This window comes from Phodopus roborovskii, unplaced genomic scaffold (assembly GCF_943737965.1).
Source record: "Phodopus roborovskii unplaced genomic scaffold, PHOROB, whole genome shotgun sequence".
NCBI lineage: Eukaryota > Metazoa > Chordata > Mammalia > Rodentia > Cricetidae > Phodopus > Phodopus roborovskii.
The window spans coordinates 39,835,884-39,854,726 of record NW_026125281.1 but is presented as its reverse complement, the minus strand read 5'-3'; the positions used below and the strand labels follow the sequence as shown (position 1 = coordinate 39,854,726).

At 37.8% G+C, this 18,843-nt stretch overlaps 1 protein-coding gene across 1 annotated transcript in view; it reads right to left on the bottom strand.

Annotated features, from left to right (window-relative positions):
* The window catches only part of Cntn5 (contactin 5), a 635,441-nt gene that overhangs the window by 248,835 nt on the left and 367,763 nt on the right, over positions 1–18,843 (bottom strand). The window contains exons 8-10 of the mRNA XM_051199086.1: positions 7,510–7,691; positions 2,412–2,548; positions 232–361 (exon numbers count right to left, since the gene is read on the bottom strand). Coding sequence (XP_051055043.1) covers positions 232–361; positions 2,412–2,548; positions 7,510–7,691 — 449 coding nt within the window. The remainder of the gene's footprint in view (positions 1–231; positions 362–2,411; positions 2,549–7,509; positions 7,692–18,843) is intronic.

The window sequence follows — 18,843 nt, the reverse complement described above, 5'->3', positions numbered from 1 at the left end:
ATAGCAAAGACATTGAAGGTGAAGACTAAACTCATGCACATAAACATGGTTGGAGAAACTGCAGAAGGAAAGCTGTCTTCAAGAGTTTACAGGAATATCAATGAGATACAGTGCTTCATTTCAAGTCATAAAACAGGTTTTAGATTCACGTCATAAAACTTTACAATAGGAAGGATGGGTAAGAGAAGAACCCAAACTTCTTCCCTGTTTATTTGCTGAGAAACTGCATACCTAGAATCTTCAGCTCAGCACTCGCATAAATAGCTCCATATTTATTCTCAGCCAAACACTGATACATTCCAGCATCTGATTGATTCACACTATGGATCGCCAAAACTCCATTAACTGTGTCCACTCTGCTCTGTAATGGAATAAAAGGAAATGAGATCTAAAACACAGCTCAAGCCAGCCATACACATAAAAATCTTAGAAACCATCCAAAGGAGTTCTCCAATTAATACAGTTAAAAAAATGTAAGTTAATCATTTTCTATAGTATTATGCCTTTTGGAAATCATGATTTCTTGCTCAGTATTTTTGTTTCTTTTCTGAGCTACCTTTGTTTTGTAGACTAGTTGAATCCAAGAGAAGACTCAACAGAGAATGAGTTGACAGGCATTCCAAAGCAGAAGTCAAAACTAGGCCCAGTCTGGAGAGGATAAAGTGTTTGGAATAAAATATAGGTAAAGAACAACCATAGCAATGGTCCTTGTGTCCATCTAGCCAGATATTTGATTTTTTCTTTTACTTGTGAACAAACTAATATAGATTAACAATAACAAAATAACAATTATCCTATAGTTAGGTTATATACAGAATTATCAGTTGGAAAATACAAACTAATTATGTGGTATTATGTGTAAGTTTTTAAAAAGATAGAACTCACATGTATAAATCCAGGAAAGTCAAGGTCAAAGAGTACAACTAAAACAAAAGAGAACATCTCAAAACAAATTTTACTTTTAAAGTACTAAAAATAGATGTACCTTTTTTTTAAACAATTTGCACATTCTAAGGTTTTAACATCTTCATGATTCCACTTTTAATCCTTAGAGATGCCAAGGAATTTTATACCATTTTCAAAATAAACCTATTCACTCAGCAAAGAGGCTACCTGGCAGAGAGATTTTGTGTGACCTGGATGTTGGGAATAAGAAATCCAACCATGATTGCTTCTCCTGGGAGGAATCCTTAAGGTTAGTGAGGAAGAGCTTATGAAGTGGAACCTAAGTTTGCTTTCATGCCTTTGTATTTGTATCTTTGTGTGTGTATGAGTGTGTGTGTGTGTGTGTGTCTGTATGTGTGTGTGGCCTCATTTTCTTTAGGTTATGCTGGCTACAGAAGAAGACAATATCAGATCTGGATAAAATTAAGGGGGAAAGTCTGATTTAGAAAAGGAAGAGGTATACAGTGCATGTGTCAACGTGGTAACATCACACCTGCTTGACAAGATTTTGCACTCAGTTAAAACTGCCTGTATAGATCCTTGGTTTTTGGTTGTAAATATTGAATTATTCCTCCTCTGATCATAGCCAAGGAAAGTCATAGCCAAGGAAGAAAGGCATCAAAATTCACTTCCTTATAGTGCAATTAAGAAGTAATCAATGTAAATCTGGCATAGAGAAAATGGTTTTAAAAGTATGCAATAGATTTACTGAAAATATTTGTTAAGTTTGTACATCACAGAAATACCCCTCCCCAGGACACAAGGCACCACAATTCTTTCTAGTTTTTTTTCTCATATGAAAAACTAAACATAACTAATCCTGAATTCTAGATAAGTTTCATCACGTGTGAAATGGGAATCACTAGCTAAATGATCTAAAGGTCAACTAGAAATGGCAGCAAGTCTATAATGATCAATAATGCTTTTCTATGAATTCATAGGCTTTAAACAACTTTTGTATTTTGTACTATTCCAACAATGACCAGATAACTAAAATATGGGCTTTATATATTACATAGGTATATACACACACATATAAAAAGGAAAAGAGGACCTTTTTGTGCTATATATCATGTATACTGGATAGTTTTATGTTAATATGACACAGATAGAGTCATCTTCTTAGCTGTAGGTAAGCATGTAGGTAATTTTTTTTAATTACTAAATGATTGGGGAGGGCCCAGTCCATTGTGGTTGATGCCAGCCCTGGGCTGGTGGTCCTGGGTTCTATTAGAAAGCAGGCTGAGCATGCCCCGATGAGCAAGCCAGTAAACAGCATCCTCCATGGCCTCTGCATCAGCTTCTGCCTCCAGGATACTGCCCTGCATGAATCCTGCCCTCACTGCTTGTGATGATGAACTGTTACAGGGACCTGTAAGAGAAATGAACCCTTTCTACCTGATAGTCACGCGAAGACACCTGAGTACTTAAATTACTAGGCAGAAGTTTTGAGTCCCCCACAATACCTGTGGCAGGAAGGGCGCACCATTCTTCAGCCAGCGGTATGTGGGCTTGGGCTTTCCCGTGGCCTTGCATTCCCACTGCAGAGGGCTCCCACTGTCTAGCTGGGTATCATTCAGTTTTTGAACCCAGTGTGGGTACGCTGTGAACATTAAGTAGAGAAGAAAAGTGAACTCTTCACTTCAACATTTACCACATTTAACCTTCACAGAGATTTCTTGAGGTTTAGTCCTTACTTATGTGTAGCATTCCAGTAAACACAGGGGAGCACTTCATTACACAGGGGAGCATGTCTTTGCACACTGAACTGTTTCCTGAATGATAAATAATTAGGTCAGTGTGAATTTTAGGGTTATTGAAGATATTTCTTTAAATGTAAATTATATCTTAAAACACACACACATGCATGCACGCACACCCACATGCACACACACAAACGCATGCATGCACGCGTTATTTAAAGCGAGTAGATTGTTTCCCTCCAGAGTTTCCATGGTGGGGACTGGTGACTGCACACAATGACTCTTGTGAGCAGCAGCACACACTAGGTCCTGTTAAAAGTTGCTCAGATGTGTATGTGTGTATGTGTACATACGTGCACAAGTATGTACATGTGTGCATATGTACATGTGAATGATTTTGGAAAACTAATTTTTTAGTTTGAATTTTACATAGCATATTTTTTTCAGAATTTATTCACATTTAACATAATTAGTGAACAAAGTTTCAAAATAATAACATGTAACAATTCCTTTATCAATAAGTGTTGTGGGACTTCTGCAGAACATACAAAATAAAAATTATATTGTTTATTCTCCATTGGCCTACTTGCAAATAAATTTCTTTAGAGGAAATTATTCTGTGTTCCTGTGTTTTGTTTAGAACACAAACAGGAGAGTGTTTTCCTACACTTCCTGGTATGTTCAGCAATAGACAGCAATATCTGTATTACAATATCTGCCCCTGTGTGTGACTTGTTATGTCCTCAGATGCTGTTTGTAGTTAGTAGATACAAGGTGCATGTCCACTGACAAAATAAAGGTTTTATTAAGTGTCACATAAATATACACTTATGTGTGTTTACACACATGCATGCACACAGACATAAACACAAAAGAAATGAGTCATGAATCATGAAGACAACCTCTGTATTTCATAAGTAAATCTAACTCATCAAAGTATCAGGCGTGTTTGTACTTATCACCTGTGACAACACATGTGGAGTGCAGTTACACATAACACCCGGTCGTCTCAGTTCTTGGGCTTTTTATGTTGCTTCAGCATTATGAAGTATTTCACTATGTGTGCTATGTGTGCATTAATTATGTGAGCCAAATGATAAAGGATGCAGTGAAATGGAACTGATAATATATTTTTAGAAACACACGCTAGATCATAGCCCAAAAGTATTTCATTACAGCACAGTAAAAAATCAGGTAATTTGACATAGAGACACAAGGTTCCCTTTATGTAATTTTTTTCCCTCCAGCAGATTACAGTTGCTCAGGGGATGGGTTTTCTCTAACTTCTGAATGGCAACACAAGTTCAGCACAAAATACACCTAGGTCTGCATGGTGGGGATTGTTCACTTATCTAGAAATTGAAAATCTTAGCCAGTGAGATAGCTTAAAGACATTTTCCCCCACACCTTACCACCTGAGTTCATGTGAGCCACATGGTAGACATAAGGAACTTACTTCTGCAAATTGTCCTTTGCTCTTCACATGTACTATATGATACACACACACACACACACACACACACACACACACACACACACACGAACACATAGTACATACACATACACAACACACACAAAAACACACACACAGACATACACAAACCCACACACATAAACACACTTACACATGCATGCATGCATGCAGACACATACACACAAAAAGACACCACGTATTGCACAAATATGTACACTACACACATATACACATGTACATATACACACATGTGCTCACACATGCATGCATCTACATATATACACACCACACATACATATACATACACACTATAAATATATACACTACACACATATACACAAATACACATATACACACATACATATGAACACATACCACATACATATACATGCAGACATGCAATTTAAACAGAAAAAAATCCCAGGTTTGAGTGCATTTGAGATAAATTTCATAACTTCAGTCTGGCTTTTGTTGAATCATGTCTTTCAGAACTTAAGAAACCGAGGAGACATATGGTCTTTTGAAGTGAGAAACCTTAGAACCTCACCAGATGCACTTTATCCTGGCAGCTACTTATGTGATACATTTGGGTTTCAGAACCATCTCCGGGTTCTGTTTTGTAAAGCACAAAGCAGATGTGCATAAAGAAAGTCATAGCTTATTACTTCTTGTCACTGGGAACTCTAAGTGTCTCCGGACGTATGCTAAGTGTTATTGGCTGCTTCCCTGTTCCTGTACCTTCAGTATTGAGGACTCCATATATTTTACTGACACAGATCAATTTTAGTACTCTGGCTCTCAGCTGTGAGCTGCCAAGACAAAATGTGCAGCGCTGGGTGATACAGTTGGGGGTGAATATAGTTCAGGCTCCAGTCTGTGCTCCCTTACTGTAATCCACAATTGGAAATGAGTTCCTCCACTTTAATGAACCTCATTTGTAAGCTGTAGATGGTAATTCCTATTTCATTTGGAGGCTATGATGATTGAACATAATAAATACTGAGTGATTCTCTGCCTTAAGCATCACCCACAGATAGCTTCAATTTTATTTTGATCAAGTATGAGCACATATGTGACACCATTTTCAAAACAGGAGATTCACAACAAGAAAATGATTCTGCATAGAAACAGGGTTGTAGCATCATAGATGGTTACAGAATCCAGGAATTTATAAACTTACGTAATTTCCTATCGTAAATCTGTGTGTATTCCCAGTAGTAAACCACCCTTTAGAATTAAAACATAGTCAAATACAAGTTTGAAGACTCAGAATAACTGCAAGATCTTTAATATGCACATGGAACCATCCCCCAGTAATGTCAAGAATGGTGGTAGAAGGTGAACCCCAATCACCAATTCCAGATAAGATTCTGTTCTTTGTTTGTTTGTAATTTTTAAAATTCACTTTATTGTTTTGGTGATGGGGAGGTTAAGTGTAACACCACACATTCCTTAACTTTTTTTTTTAAGCAAAGCTGTATGCTCAGACGCTACTGCTAAGTTCTCACAATTGCTTGTAACATCTCTTGCAGGACACGTGCTGTGTAAGTGCAGTGCTAGCTGGGGAGATGATGGGAAGAGGAAGATTTGTACAAGTTGCGGCTCAGATGGCTCAGATGGAGCCCTTCCCTCCTTAAGATGGTGTTCTCAGCTCACCTTAGCTTCTTCTTCCATTTGTAAGAGAATGTTCTTTCTTGTAACATCCAGGCCTTCCCTTTCTGGAAGCCTTTTCCAGTTTTCTGTCTCACGGGCCCTTCCCAGCATCCTGCATTGTACACACACTTACTTCCACCTGAGCCCAGCACATGCTTTTAACTCAACGTGTAGTCATGCTTTGACGTCTCAGTAGGTGTAATATCCTCACTGCTATGCACCGGTGTGGTTACTGTGTGCAGCCCTGACAATGTGCAACCTGGACCATAAGCTCCCAGTAACTGTCTGTCAAGAGTCATTCATTCTTTAGTCTTCCCATTCACTTGCCTCACCCTGAAGCCTGCAGAGGCATAGTCACATAGAAGCAGAGTCATTATAGTAAGATTTATAATAAAATGTATCCACTGCTTCTTGAATAGCATGCTTAGTTCTAGAAAGAAATATAAAAATAACCTTAAAAAGATGACTTTCAAAATGTGGAGAATTAAACTGTAGATATTAGAACATATTCAAATTTATGGAGATGCTGCCAGAGGCTCCAAGACAGTCAGGAGATCTAAAGGATTATCAGCACCCACAATGCACCTGTGTCCTTCCTTGGCTGTTTGAAATACAACATACCTCTACCCTGAGCACCCTGGTTACAGATACATTAAATACTATTCAACCCTAAGCCATAGATACAATCCAGAGATCATCACATTTTCAGCCCTAGTTTGAAGTTCACTTTTGTTCTAATCCAGTGCCTAATTGCTAGCATGTGGAAGAGTAAGAGGCAATTGATAGACATGAACGAATGAACGCTTGTGGCACGTTCTGCTGATGAGATGAATTTCTGAAGGAGTTAATGAATTCATAGAAAGTAAGGTTGAATTTCCTTATCAACACTATTCCTTCAGAATCTCTGCACAGGTTATTTATGTTTACAAGAGAGACAGTCTTGAGATAGAGTTATGCTGACTGAGCCATGTGCATATTCCAGGCCTCTGTTCTCTGTGCTCTGGTTTCCTGTGTCCCCTTCTATTTGTCGTCTTAAATGGGACATACGCACATCATCATTGACCTACCAGTGTAGGCACATGCGAGAAGTCAACGTGCATGGCCCTGAGGAGCAAATGTGAGCGTGCAAACCATGTGAGTCCCATCATCCCTCTTCCTATGTTTCTTGGCTGGCTGACTGGCATTTTGTCAAACAAACAGCTCAGCTTGCAGGAGCTATCTGTCATATGGACAGTTCAGGCCAGAGCTCAGTAAACTTCTTAAGACTACTTGATAGCAAATATTTTAGTCTTTGCAACTCAGAAGGTACCTGCAAGCAGATGCTGAAATAGAAAATTTATAAACAAGCAGATATTTACTCAAATCAGCAGCTGGGAAGGATTTGTTACATGGACATAAAATTTTTAGCCTTGAGTTAAGCCAAAGTCTAAAATAATTTAAATATAGTTTATAAAATAAAAATTTAACTTATCTGATGATAGTTGTTAGTTGCAGGTAAAGGTCTAATTGTTATTGGTGTAAACTCTTGATCATCTACACAGAGGCTGACAATTCCTTGTTTATTTTTCTTTCAACTATTTTTATATGTAAGCTCATGTTACATGATATTTCCCATACAAAAGATTCTGGTTTCAAGTTTCTACTGGGATTATCAGTGCCAGGGAACAATGTTCAGTTTCATTTGCATTTTCTAGCTCACCCTTGGGAGAAAAGCTGTGTGCTCTCCTGACTTACTGTATATTTGTAGCTGTCCACGAAAGGAGTTTCTTCCACGGGAGTTCTCAGCTGTGCATTCATACATTCCGGCATCGTCCAGCTGCAGGTTGGGGATCTCCAGCACAGCCTGGGATTTCCTCAGTCTGGACTTACTGGGAATGTAACCATTAACCTTCATCCAAGTGATTGTCGGAACAGGGCTGCAATGGAAACAGAGGCACTGTTAACATACTCTCTGCTCTTAGAAACATAGATTCAGTTATCTGGTAATTTAAGCACTTAATAGGCTGAGCACAATAAAACGTAATCACAATTAGGGCCCCGTGCCAGTGGCTACGAGTTGCTTTGCACGTGGCAGTTATATCATCGGGGAATCAAGTCCTTCTGTTTCAGATTTCAGCAGAGCCTTAGAAAGCCTACACTATTATTGTCTAAATGGAAACGATGCATTTTTAAGTGACAAATGTACCTTGGTGAATTTGCTGACAGTTTTGCAGCAGGGATCAAACAAAAGTGTTGAGGATTAAATGGAAAAACTTTTCTGCCCTCACCTGTAGCAAATGGCAGCAGTTTGCAAGAAGCTACACCTGGCTCCCCATATGAGCCATGCAGTTGCTTTTCTTTTATTTAAAGCTTTTATGTTTTCTATTTAATCGAAAGGCTTTTATTGAGTAATTATTAGCTTGCCTTTTCTCTTTCTTAGCTGCATGAAACCCCTTTATAGGGAGGTATTGGCCAACTGTCCCCATAACTCAGGTTTGAGGACAGCACACTTCCACGGTATGTCTGCTTCTCTCCCATTTTGTGTCACACGGAGGCTCTGATGTCCCGATGCTTCCGTGGTGTACAGGAGACAGCCAGAGAAGCTGGATTGATGGGTCAAAGGGCACGCCCATCTTTCATTTTAGTAAGTACTGGCAGGCTGATTTCCCATCACACAGTAGCAGTTCCTACACCTATGGGTGACATACCCTGCATTCTTGTCAGGACTGTGTGAGATTTATTTATTTACAAAAAAAAATCTGCACAGGTTCAATCCAGACAAAAACCCCACCATTAAGAAGGACAAGTGGACACAAAGTCATATCCCTGACCAAGAAGCTGTATAAATACCCACTGGCAAAAGATAATCTCAGTTTCCATCCAAATCCTAGTGCAAGCCCCATGCCCAGAAGCCAATAAAAAGAAGACTCTGTTTTTTCTTCTTTGGCTATACATTGTCTCATTGCATTTTTTTTGGTTTGTTACACTTTTTAATTTGGAGAGAAAGAAAGAGAAAAGAGGGGGTGATCAGGTGGGTAAGGGATGTCCAGGGTGCTGAGAGGGGTTGGGGAAGTGGAAATAACATGATCAAAATACATTATATGAGAATTTGTTTCTAAATATACTCAGTGGACGTGTGCATAATATATATATATATATATATATATATATATATGCATCTGTATAATATAGCAATAACACTTAAGGAAGAGAGCAGAAATTTGGAAGTGAGGGATGGTGTGGATGTTGTGCTCATGTATGAAACTATCAAGATCGAATTTGTTTCTCAGAAATTCTACCCTGTGCCTCACTCTTATCATATGATGGTGTCTAGCATGGGATCTTAGAAAAGCTAACAAGACTATGTTTTTCTTCTGAGCTCTGAACATTTTCTTGTTCAGAAAGTGATTTCAAAACTCAAGTTTAGGTCAATATTTTTTGCAGCGTTTGGATGGCAATTTTGAAACTGCACTTTACCAGGATGTATCCCTGGTGCACAAAAGGACTTTGGGAGCACATTCCCCATGGAGGGACACTCCCTTAGCCTACAGACAGGAAGGAGGGCATAGACCATACTCCAAATGACTTGACAGATTTAGATGACCCCTCCTGGAAGGCATCACCCTCCCTGTGGAGAGGGGGTGGGATGGGATGGGAGGAAGGGTTGGGGACAGGGGCTTGGGAGGATGGGAGGGAAAGGGAACTGGGATCGATATGTAAAATAAGAAAAAAAAAAAAAGAAAAGAATCTGCACTTTGACATTTGGTTGTCACCCACTTGAACTACAGTACTGTTGATGTATGATATAGGGGTGGAAATCACATCATCACTAATGATACTCAGTGGCCCACAATGGCTGAAATGTTGCCTTTAATGATACTCAGTGGCCTTTGCTTCTGTGAGTTCTCCTGCACTGGCATCTGTTCCAGGTTCAGCTCTGGTCCACCCCCTTACTCACTGCTATCTACACATACTACATTTTTCAGGATGGCCCCTATGTATTTCTTTCTCATGTCCTCCTTCCCTATCCTCTGACCCAGGAACACACCTCTGTGCCCCAATTCCTTCTTGGGCCCAGTTCCTGTTTTTATGGCCAGCTAGATGATGACTCCTCCCTTGCATTCTAAGTGAATCTCCCATAAATTCTTCTCTGGATAATAAATGATGAGTGCACAGGACTTCCAGTAAGCTATTTTAAACAAAAATATCTTCTCTAGTGGGAATGCTAACATTGTTCATTACCTTACATATGTGTGTGGGGGTTAGGTGGGCAGTGGCACCAGCAATCAAATCTTGAGCATGCTATAACATAGTACTATTAAGCCACATATTTCTGGTTCTTGGTCCCCTGTCCTGGGGGATGGGAAGAAGGATGAGGAAAGGCCACTGTCTCAGTATCTCCATTACCTTTCATACTGTTGGGTACCAGAGCCACTTTCTATATTCATACGTATCTTAAAACATGAACTATTAGGCTGCTGAGATTGCTCTCCACCAAGGCTTGATGACCTGGGTTCAATCCATGAGACAGACAAGGTGGAAGAGAAGAGATGACTTCCGCATGTTTTCCTCAGACCTCTACATGTATGTCAGGGTACAAGTGCTCCCTTCCCACATAAATACATATATGTAAAATGTTAAATACATATTTGTATAAGACACCATTTCCTGGTTTTACTCTTTATATTTCCAAATATAAATTTTACTAGATGTCATATTTTAATGCCTATACTTCTCTCTACCGTTTTCACAACCTTTGCTTAAGTGATATCTCCGGTTGTTTCAACAAGCCTTTGGAAGAAATACATAAAATACCTGAAGAAAAATTATATTTTGCCATTATTCAATTACTGGCTTCAATTTAACAGTAGAGGACAAAGGAATTTGAACATTTTAAATCAAGTTTTTCATTCTATGCTAATTAATTCAACCATATACAAATACTCAAAAGGACAATATTTTCATATATTTCACCTCATAACTTTTAAATCCGTATTTTTTATTTTCCCCAGAGGAAAAGTCAGAGTTACTCAGCGAGCACTTATTTTTCACTTCAATTTCAATACTTTGTGTCATTTCTTCCTTAGTTTTAGGCTACAGCACAATCAGTAAGATTAGTTGTCCCTGATCATAGACACAACGCATACAACCCCAAGCTGTTAAAAACAAAATTAAAGTTGCTACAAAATTAAAGTTGCTAATGTTGTCTTTCCTAAATGCTGAATTTCTTAATTTTTAGTAGTTTATAGACACTGCCGGAGTCATCTCAAGCTATTTTATTAAGAGGTAATAAAATCCTAATTTCTTTGAATGTAATTATTTAATTTACTAGGGAAGGTGATATTTCAAAAATGGGGAGAATAAGTGATAAACTTGACTAGAGATTTGTAGGGAACATTAGGAAGTGATCCAGAATTACAGGCTGTGTTACACAGGAGGAACAGTTTTGCAAGTAAGAGGGACAAGAATACTCTGACGGTAAGGACAGAAAGGCGATGTACATAGAGTCAACAGCGCTTCTGTATTGAAAGGGGCTAGAGCCAAGTGTGTGATGGAGGGGGCAAACATTCTCATCTAGATACTGGATCCAGTGGCAAAGCTTTACAAGGTCCTTGGTGTGTGTCAGAACAGTGTTTGAAATAAGTAATGAAATGCAAGACTCAAATGCAGATAAGATGGGAAGTTAGCTTGGACCAGAAGACTGCTGGATCAGAAAGGAAGAGGGAGTTTGTCCACAAGAGATGTGATGCAAACTGGAAGGATAAAAACAAGTTTTCCTGCAGGAAAACAAAACCAGTTTTGGCATGGATATTCATGGACATGAACACTCGTGTGGATAATAAGCGGTTGGTACTTTGTATGCATTCGTATGTGGACAGTGCATGGTTTACACAAGAAATCGGCACAGGTTCATGGGAAGTGCCTGTTTCCCCTGATGGCTTCATAAGGTGAAAATATTTAATGCTTTTTATTTCTTTCCATTTCTATGTTTCATGCTAAAGATTACCAATCAAAAAAAAAGCTTGCTTTAGAATTATTAGAAATTTCAGAATAGGAAAATAATAAATAGCATTGGTGGGGTGGCTGAACATTGATTTGGTTTTCTAAACATAAGCTACTGTTAAATGAAATGGAGACCTTGAGTTTCTTGGCGCTGAGAATATTTTATAGGCCTTTGGAAACTCCTGTATCATTTATGCTCTTCATAACAGCTAAGAGCAAACCAAAGAACTTCTGTTATTTTCAAGTACTTTGTTTATAATCTACCTTCATTTTTTGGTGGGACCAGGGCTTAGCATTAAAAAAAAATGTATCTCAGGATGCTCTTATATTTTCATTGATTTAATATTGTAATGTTATCCAACACATATTTCCCAGCACAAAAATCTGAAAATGGAATTGTTACTCAGAAAGTTACTAGAAGAATGGGTAGAAATATAAATTTTGACAGAAATGCAAAGTACAGTTATTTCTATCTTATTGAAGATGTGTTTAAATTATATTTCTTTATCTACACATTGGATTCACATGTGCAATAAGCACAGGAACTTAAAAAAAGATAAAGGGTGTTTAAAGTTTGCATTATATTGTCATTCATCTGGCTCAGAAATATCTATCAATAACAGAAGATTATGTGAAGCCACATTGAAATTCTGACACGGTTTTGTGTTAGCATCATCAAAGTGACAGGATGAAATGTCTCGAAATGTAGCTCTGAAAATGTAAGGCACATGTTGGATGAACTTTAGCCTTCACTGAAGTCATTAAGGCATTACTTAAAGATCATTTTATACACATGATGAAGTAATGTGTAGAATCTGTCAAGACAGAGGGAAGACTTAGCTATAAAGATTTAATGATTTCAAAGGAAAGTACTCCCCAGCCGCAAATCGCTATTCACAGACAAATTGTAGGTCTGTCTAATGGAGCTTCCTATTTTCCTTGCATAAGTCACAAGTGAGACATGAATTTTACATCGGATGTGGAAATACATAGAGTTATGGTTCCTCTGTGACTTGCACAAAAAAGAAGGGAACACTGTATACCTCTGGCAGAAACTGAAAGACCCAAGTTTTATAACTTTTCTCTAAGAAAGCACATAAAAATCCATCATAAAGAATAGGTATTGAGCCAAAGGATTTTTTCTTTTAATGATACTATAGATCAAAAAAAATCAGTTGTTAATGTGGTTGATTGTTGCACATTTACATTTTATGCAAGAGTGTTGAAGGCAACAGTTTCCTTTGTAAAACCTTAGGGAATTTCCAGTGGTGGGGGGGTGGTTATCTTAAGGCCACACCTTTGTTAAAGGCAAAACACAAAGGGTGTCCTCTGGAGACAGGGAAAGGTACACAGCAACATAGCAATTGGCCTTCAAGGAAAGAACCAATTGCTGCTGTCTTGAGTGTACCATGAATCCTTCTGCTTAATGATTCTTGTATGAAGAACACTAACCCACACCCTTCCCAGGCTCTTTGCTGTGCTGAGGACTTCAGACTATCAGCTCAGAATATATTGATCATGGTAATAATCTTAGGCAAGTAGTTGAAGGTAGGAGCATACTCTTAGTTGTGCTATTGGATTTGTGGTCTGCTATAATCTTTATGATCTCATTACTGTTTTTAAATTTTGCTACTTTTGTTTTTTTGTTTTTTTTTTTTTTTTTTTTTTACTTAAAAAGGTCCTATGGAGTAAAAGCAGTTCACCCCAGAGCCAGGCATCTGTGACATACACAAGAAAAAGCAAATGCATCTGTTTCCCAGATGTGGTTCAGTCCAAGAGCTTCCTGTCCTTCAGATCTGCCAGATCTGTGACCTGGCAGATATGTAGAAGACAGCAGGACCACATACTTTCAGATAGCTGAGGGTTTTTTGTTTGTTTGTTTTGGTTTTTTGCATTAATACTATAATTATTCACTCATTTTCACTTATCTGATATCCAATGTACCTAACATGAGGTAAGTTTTGTAATAGATTGAGGTTACAGTGGTTAATCTGACTGCATGTAACTCACATAAATCAGTTACAAATGACTCTAATAGTAAGTGTGACTGAAGTTAAACACAAAGACAAAACCCAGCTAACTTAACACAGTGAGGGGCAGGACATGATTTTACTAAGGTTTCAGTAATGAGTAGTAATTACTCAGGCAGAGAAAACAGATAAAGTTATCCTAGAGAGAACCAAGAGCAAAGGCTGGTTCCTGGAGTCCTGTGAGAAAACTGTTTGAAGAATTAAAATATAATCATTGTGGCTCTTTCTGGGTCAGCAGTAACTGGTGGTGGACTGGAAGAGGAATACAGAAGTGAGCAGGGAGTACCATGGAAATTATCTTCGTGCAGTTATCTTTTCCCAACCACCATTACAAATTGTGACTTGCTTTAAGTATTAGAGAAAGGCTTGTATTAGTGTTTAAGATAGCACTAAGCAAATGGCTGTCCTATATAGAGAGAAAGATTGTGAGCGAGCATTTCAAGTGTTCTAGTTAGATGGTCTCTTACAAATACTAGGTACCACCATTGCAGAATGCAAGCAGTCACAATCAGCAAATGTATCAAGAGAGGGGCCTCACTCACTCCAATAAATCTTGATGTAAGGTACCAGTGGCCAGAAGGACATGGTCCACAGTTTGCAAGTAGGTGAGGATAATGCCCTACAAATAAGTAATAATGGAGTCAGAGTAAGGGATAGGAGACTTGTGGAGAAATCTAAACGAATGATTACTGGAGTTTTAGAAAAGTAAAGTAGTAGGATTAAGCAGTGAATACAACACAAATTTCAGAGTTATAATTCAGGAGGCTTGATGCTGACTAGAACAGAAGAGTAAGAAAGATAGATGGAAGGAAGATAAATAATGGATTGATAGATAGGTGATAGAAATAATTTTCTTTTCTAGTTTTCTTGCTTCTCTAATAAAAGAATGATAGTGGATCCTTATGGTATGTCAGACTTTTAGTACTATGTATATTTTAGCTGATTATTTCATAGTGACTCTTTGAAATAGGAGTTAACATGTCACACACTTTACTATATATATATATGTACATATATATATATATATATATATATAATCATGCACACATATGTGTATATAGGAGTAAAGAACGAGATTAACTCTTTTAAGACTAGAGAAATGTGATTATGCAGAAATAAATATAAAATATAAAAGGAAAAGTGTTGAAAATAATAGTTAACAGGGCTAAGAGCAGGAGACAGCAGAAAACAAAGACTGGTTTATATTTTGAATTTGACTCCTGTAGCTCCCCTTCCATTTATATTGGAAAGATTAGGGAGGGAAGGTTTGTATGATGAGAGGCTTGTAGATCTCGAGTCAGCAAATGAAGTGTCTGTCCAGTTCTTCCAATTGTCCTGACTATTGCCTGCTGCAGCTGCAGTGGAAAGGATGGTTGGAGTTAGCTACCAGGAAGACACTCAGGGGCAGGCATCATTGGAGCCAAGATGCAGATCAAACACACATGTCCAGTTCTGCAAGTTTACTTCCTTCTTCACTGAACTCAGCAGTTTAACTAGAGACACACAGACATGAGAAAACTAGAATTGTAGTAAGGGACTCAAAGACTCGAGGGGCCCGAACCCTGCACCATCAGGGACAGGCGGCAAAGCCAGAGGGAAGATGGACACAGTTGGTCAGGGAGGGTCTGGGTTTGGCTCCAGACACAATGAGGTGAGATGGTGAGCAGATATGACAATTGAGTGGGTGTGAAGTGTTCTAACACACTTTGCTCTTGCACGTTCGATGTAACAATGCACAGGAATGCACTTTGGAGCTACAGAAAATTCTACAGTCTTTCTCTAAAACACTCTCCTTTCTGCCTCCTGTCACATACAACTGTCCGAGTTCTTCCATGAAAGCTGACTTTTTCCCCCAGTATGCCTTGCAGAGCTCATATCTATGCATTGAGATGAAACACAGTCAGTTTGTCTAGGCTTTTTGCAAATTTATGATTGTAGAAAATCTGAAAATCCTTAGCAATAGTAGGAATGGCATCTGAAATCTACAAAAAAGTGTTTACAAACTTTAAAGTTACAAATTTGTGACTATCTACTTTTCATATTAACTTCCTGCTTAATTTTCAAATGGTTTCACTTACACATGGGATCTCATTTAAAACTCAAACCCTTTAAATATGTTGCAAATAATAGACAGTCTGTTAAAACACAAGTTTAGGTAAGAATTGAAGAATGTTTTCTGTCACCAAAATAGTGGAAGTTAAGATGATCATTTATTAAAGATTCATATGAAATTTTAATTAAGAATTAAGTCATAATTTATTGATATTTTATGTTGGTTATGCCCTGTTTTGTGTTCAAGAACTATATAATAATCACATAAAAATTTCTCACTTAGAAAAATTGCTTGCCAATATTTTCTTCCCAAACCCAGGTCATAACAAGAAATGAGTTTCCATATTTAAAAGCAATATTTATTGATGTGTGAATGTCATAAGTGTACGTGACAGATTTGTGTACATGTTTTTTTCTGTTGTAGGAAGCTGATCCAGCAAGCAGTGCCAGAGACCTGTGAATACCCCAAGAACTTTTCCCTTTTACAAACATATAGTCATGACAAATCCAGTGGATTATACATACATGATAATACTCATTGGATATGTTTTCTTTTCATAGTAGTACAATGCTTGTTAACTTGAAGAAACTTGACACTCCTTAATAGACATTTCTTGCTAACACAGCTTGCAAACCTATTTTTAAAAAACCATTTTCCCCTAGACCATTAATAAAATCAAAGGCATAACTGTTATTTTTTCACATTTTCTCTTTTGTCTTTGTCAAGGCATAGATTTGACACTGCTAAAATTTCAAATAGCATCTAGTAAAATGAAATATAGTTCTTAAATTGATGTTCTTTAATAATTTAATATAAAAATATGTGTGGTGTAAAAATCCGTTTACTCTTTCTAACAAAATCTAATCATGCTGTCACACTCAGAATGACTGTTGTCTCAGGACATTCATAAGACAAACATTCTAAAATAAATTGTCTTTCACTTGCTTCCCACTCTAGGATCTTCAACTCTAGGAAAAGTTGGTCAGAATAAGGGCTTCATTACATTGGATGATTTGTTATACAGTGTAGGGCACATGAGCCAGTCCAAGATGGCAGTGAGGGGAAGTCAAGAGGGCCAATCTTAAGTTGTTTACAAAAAAAATATGGTTGGTTGTTGAGGTCCAACCAGATGAGGTCACTGCATGAACAGCTTGTTATCACTAGGCAAAGCAGAAAGACATCTAGGTGTGTGATAGGCTGACCTTTAAAACCATTGTCTGACTGTTTTTCCCATCCACACCAGCTCTGTGGCTCTGTGGTCCTTTCCTTTAAAAGATGCCTGTTATGGGACAATAAATGAGTTCCTGCTTGACTAGGCTCCCTGCTGAGTCTGACTGTCTCTGGGAATCTTGGAGGCTGAGATGGGAGAGCAGTGCACTTACCTATTCCTCAGACCAAGCTCAACCTTCCATGGTTGGGCTAAGAACGTCAGGAGCGACACTTGACTCCATGAATTCTTACAAACAGTAAAGAAAACAAAATCTCTCTTCTGATCCTCAACAAGAGGCGAACTATTGACACCTATGTTCCCACCCAACAGGGGACCCTGCAAGCTAGTGCATATAGACCCACAGCCAAAGATGTATAATCTAATGCTATTTTACAGAGGCGGGAATTTTATACCTACTTCAGTGACTTCATGAAGGAGTTTTGTTACTTGTTTAATTTCTATCCTGGGCTATAATTCATGGAAAGATTACATTTTGGAAGTGTGTTCTTCTTGATATGCTTGTGATTGTTGGGTAATAACGCTGTATAACTATGATTGATTGGCCATTTATTTTGTGTCAGAACTTTATAGACTATATCATTTGTCTTTCACAAAAGCCAAAAAGTTGGTTTTATTTCCCCTTTCTCACAAGAAAGCAAACAAATAATGAGATGATGAAATCTTCTAAACAAAATTAAAAGATAACTTGAAAGTCATTATTGTATCTGTTCAATATACGTCATCATACAAATAATGTATTTGGGAGAGAAGGGCAATCAAGCATCCAGATGACATGGCACACATGTAGCTTTTGTGTATAAATGATTACACACGGCTCCGGTATATGTTAGTCCCTCAGGTGGGAGAGGTAAAGGTCATGCTAGCAATATAATCCTACATGAATGAAAAAGCTGTGTTTCCACCTATACTTCAGTGAATGCTTTCCTCTACAATATCTATGTATTTGCTTTTATTTAAACATTGCAAACAGTATATCAGGCAAGGCATCTTGATTATACCACACAAACTCCTACCATCCATTTTTTTCCATTCACCATTTGTAAGCCTAAAGGGTAATACACTCAAGTTCAATGTACATCACGGAGCCATTTGTAAAGACTGACCCCTACCCAGATGGTTTGGATTCAGCTGAACTTATTAATTGACTCTTCCTTGGAGTTAAAATTCAGAAGAATCTATAATAATAACATTTATAAATTATAGAAAATAAATAGATATTGAACAATTACTCAACAGATAGCATTAAACATTATTTTGGTATAGGATAGCATTACTAGGAGGACTGAGTCCCATTCTTTATGTATCTAAATTTAACATTACATATTAAAACATATTTGACATTACCAAAAATACCCCATGGTGCTGGGGGCCATGAGAGTTATAGCAGGTGTTAACTAGTGTTAACTCTTAATAGCCTGCCTTGTTTAGACTACTACACACAATTAGCTTACTTTCCTCTCAGAGCAAGTTCAGACTATACCAAAGGCTTTTTGTAAAAAGAAAACTTTATAGCTTTCACAAGGTCAGAGTCAAAGATATCTGTCAGTGTTCCTAAGAAAAGCATGCTAATTCTTCACTTGCCAATCTACTAACAATACATGTGTGTCTTAAAGTTGTCATTGGGCACTGTGCCCTCCCTGTCATGGTTTTGCCCCAATGGTCTTGGACCATTGTAAATGGCTCATCCCCTTATAGTTTACTGTAGGAATGTGCTTTTGACCAATGAGAGAAACTTCTTTATCACTTCATGACTCCTGAAAAAGGGATGGTTA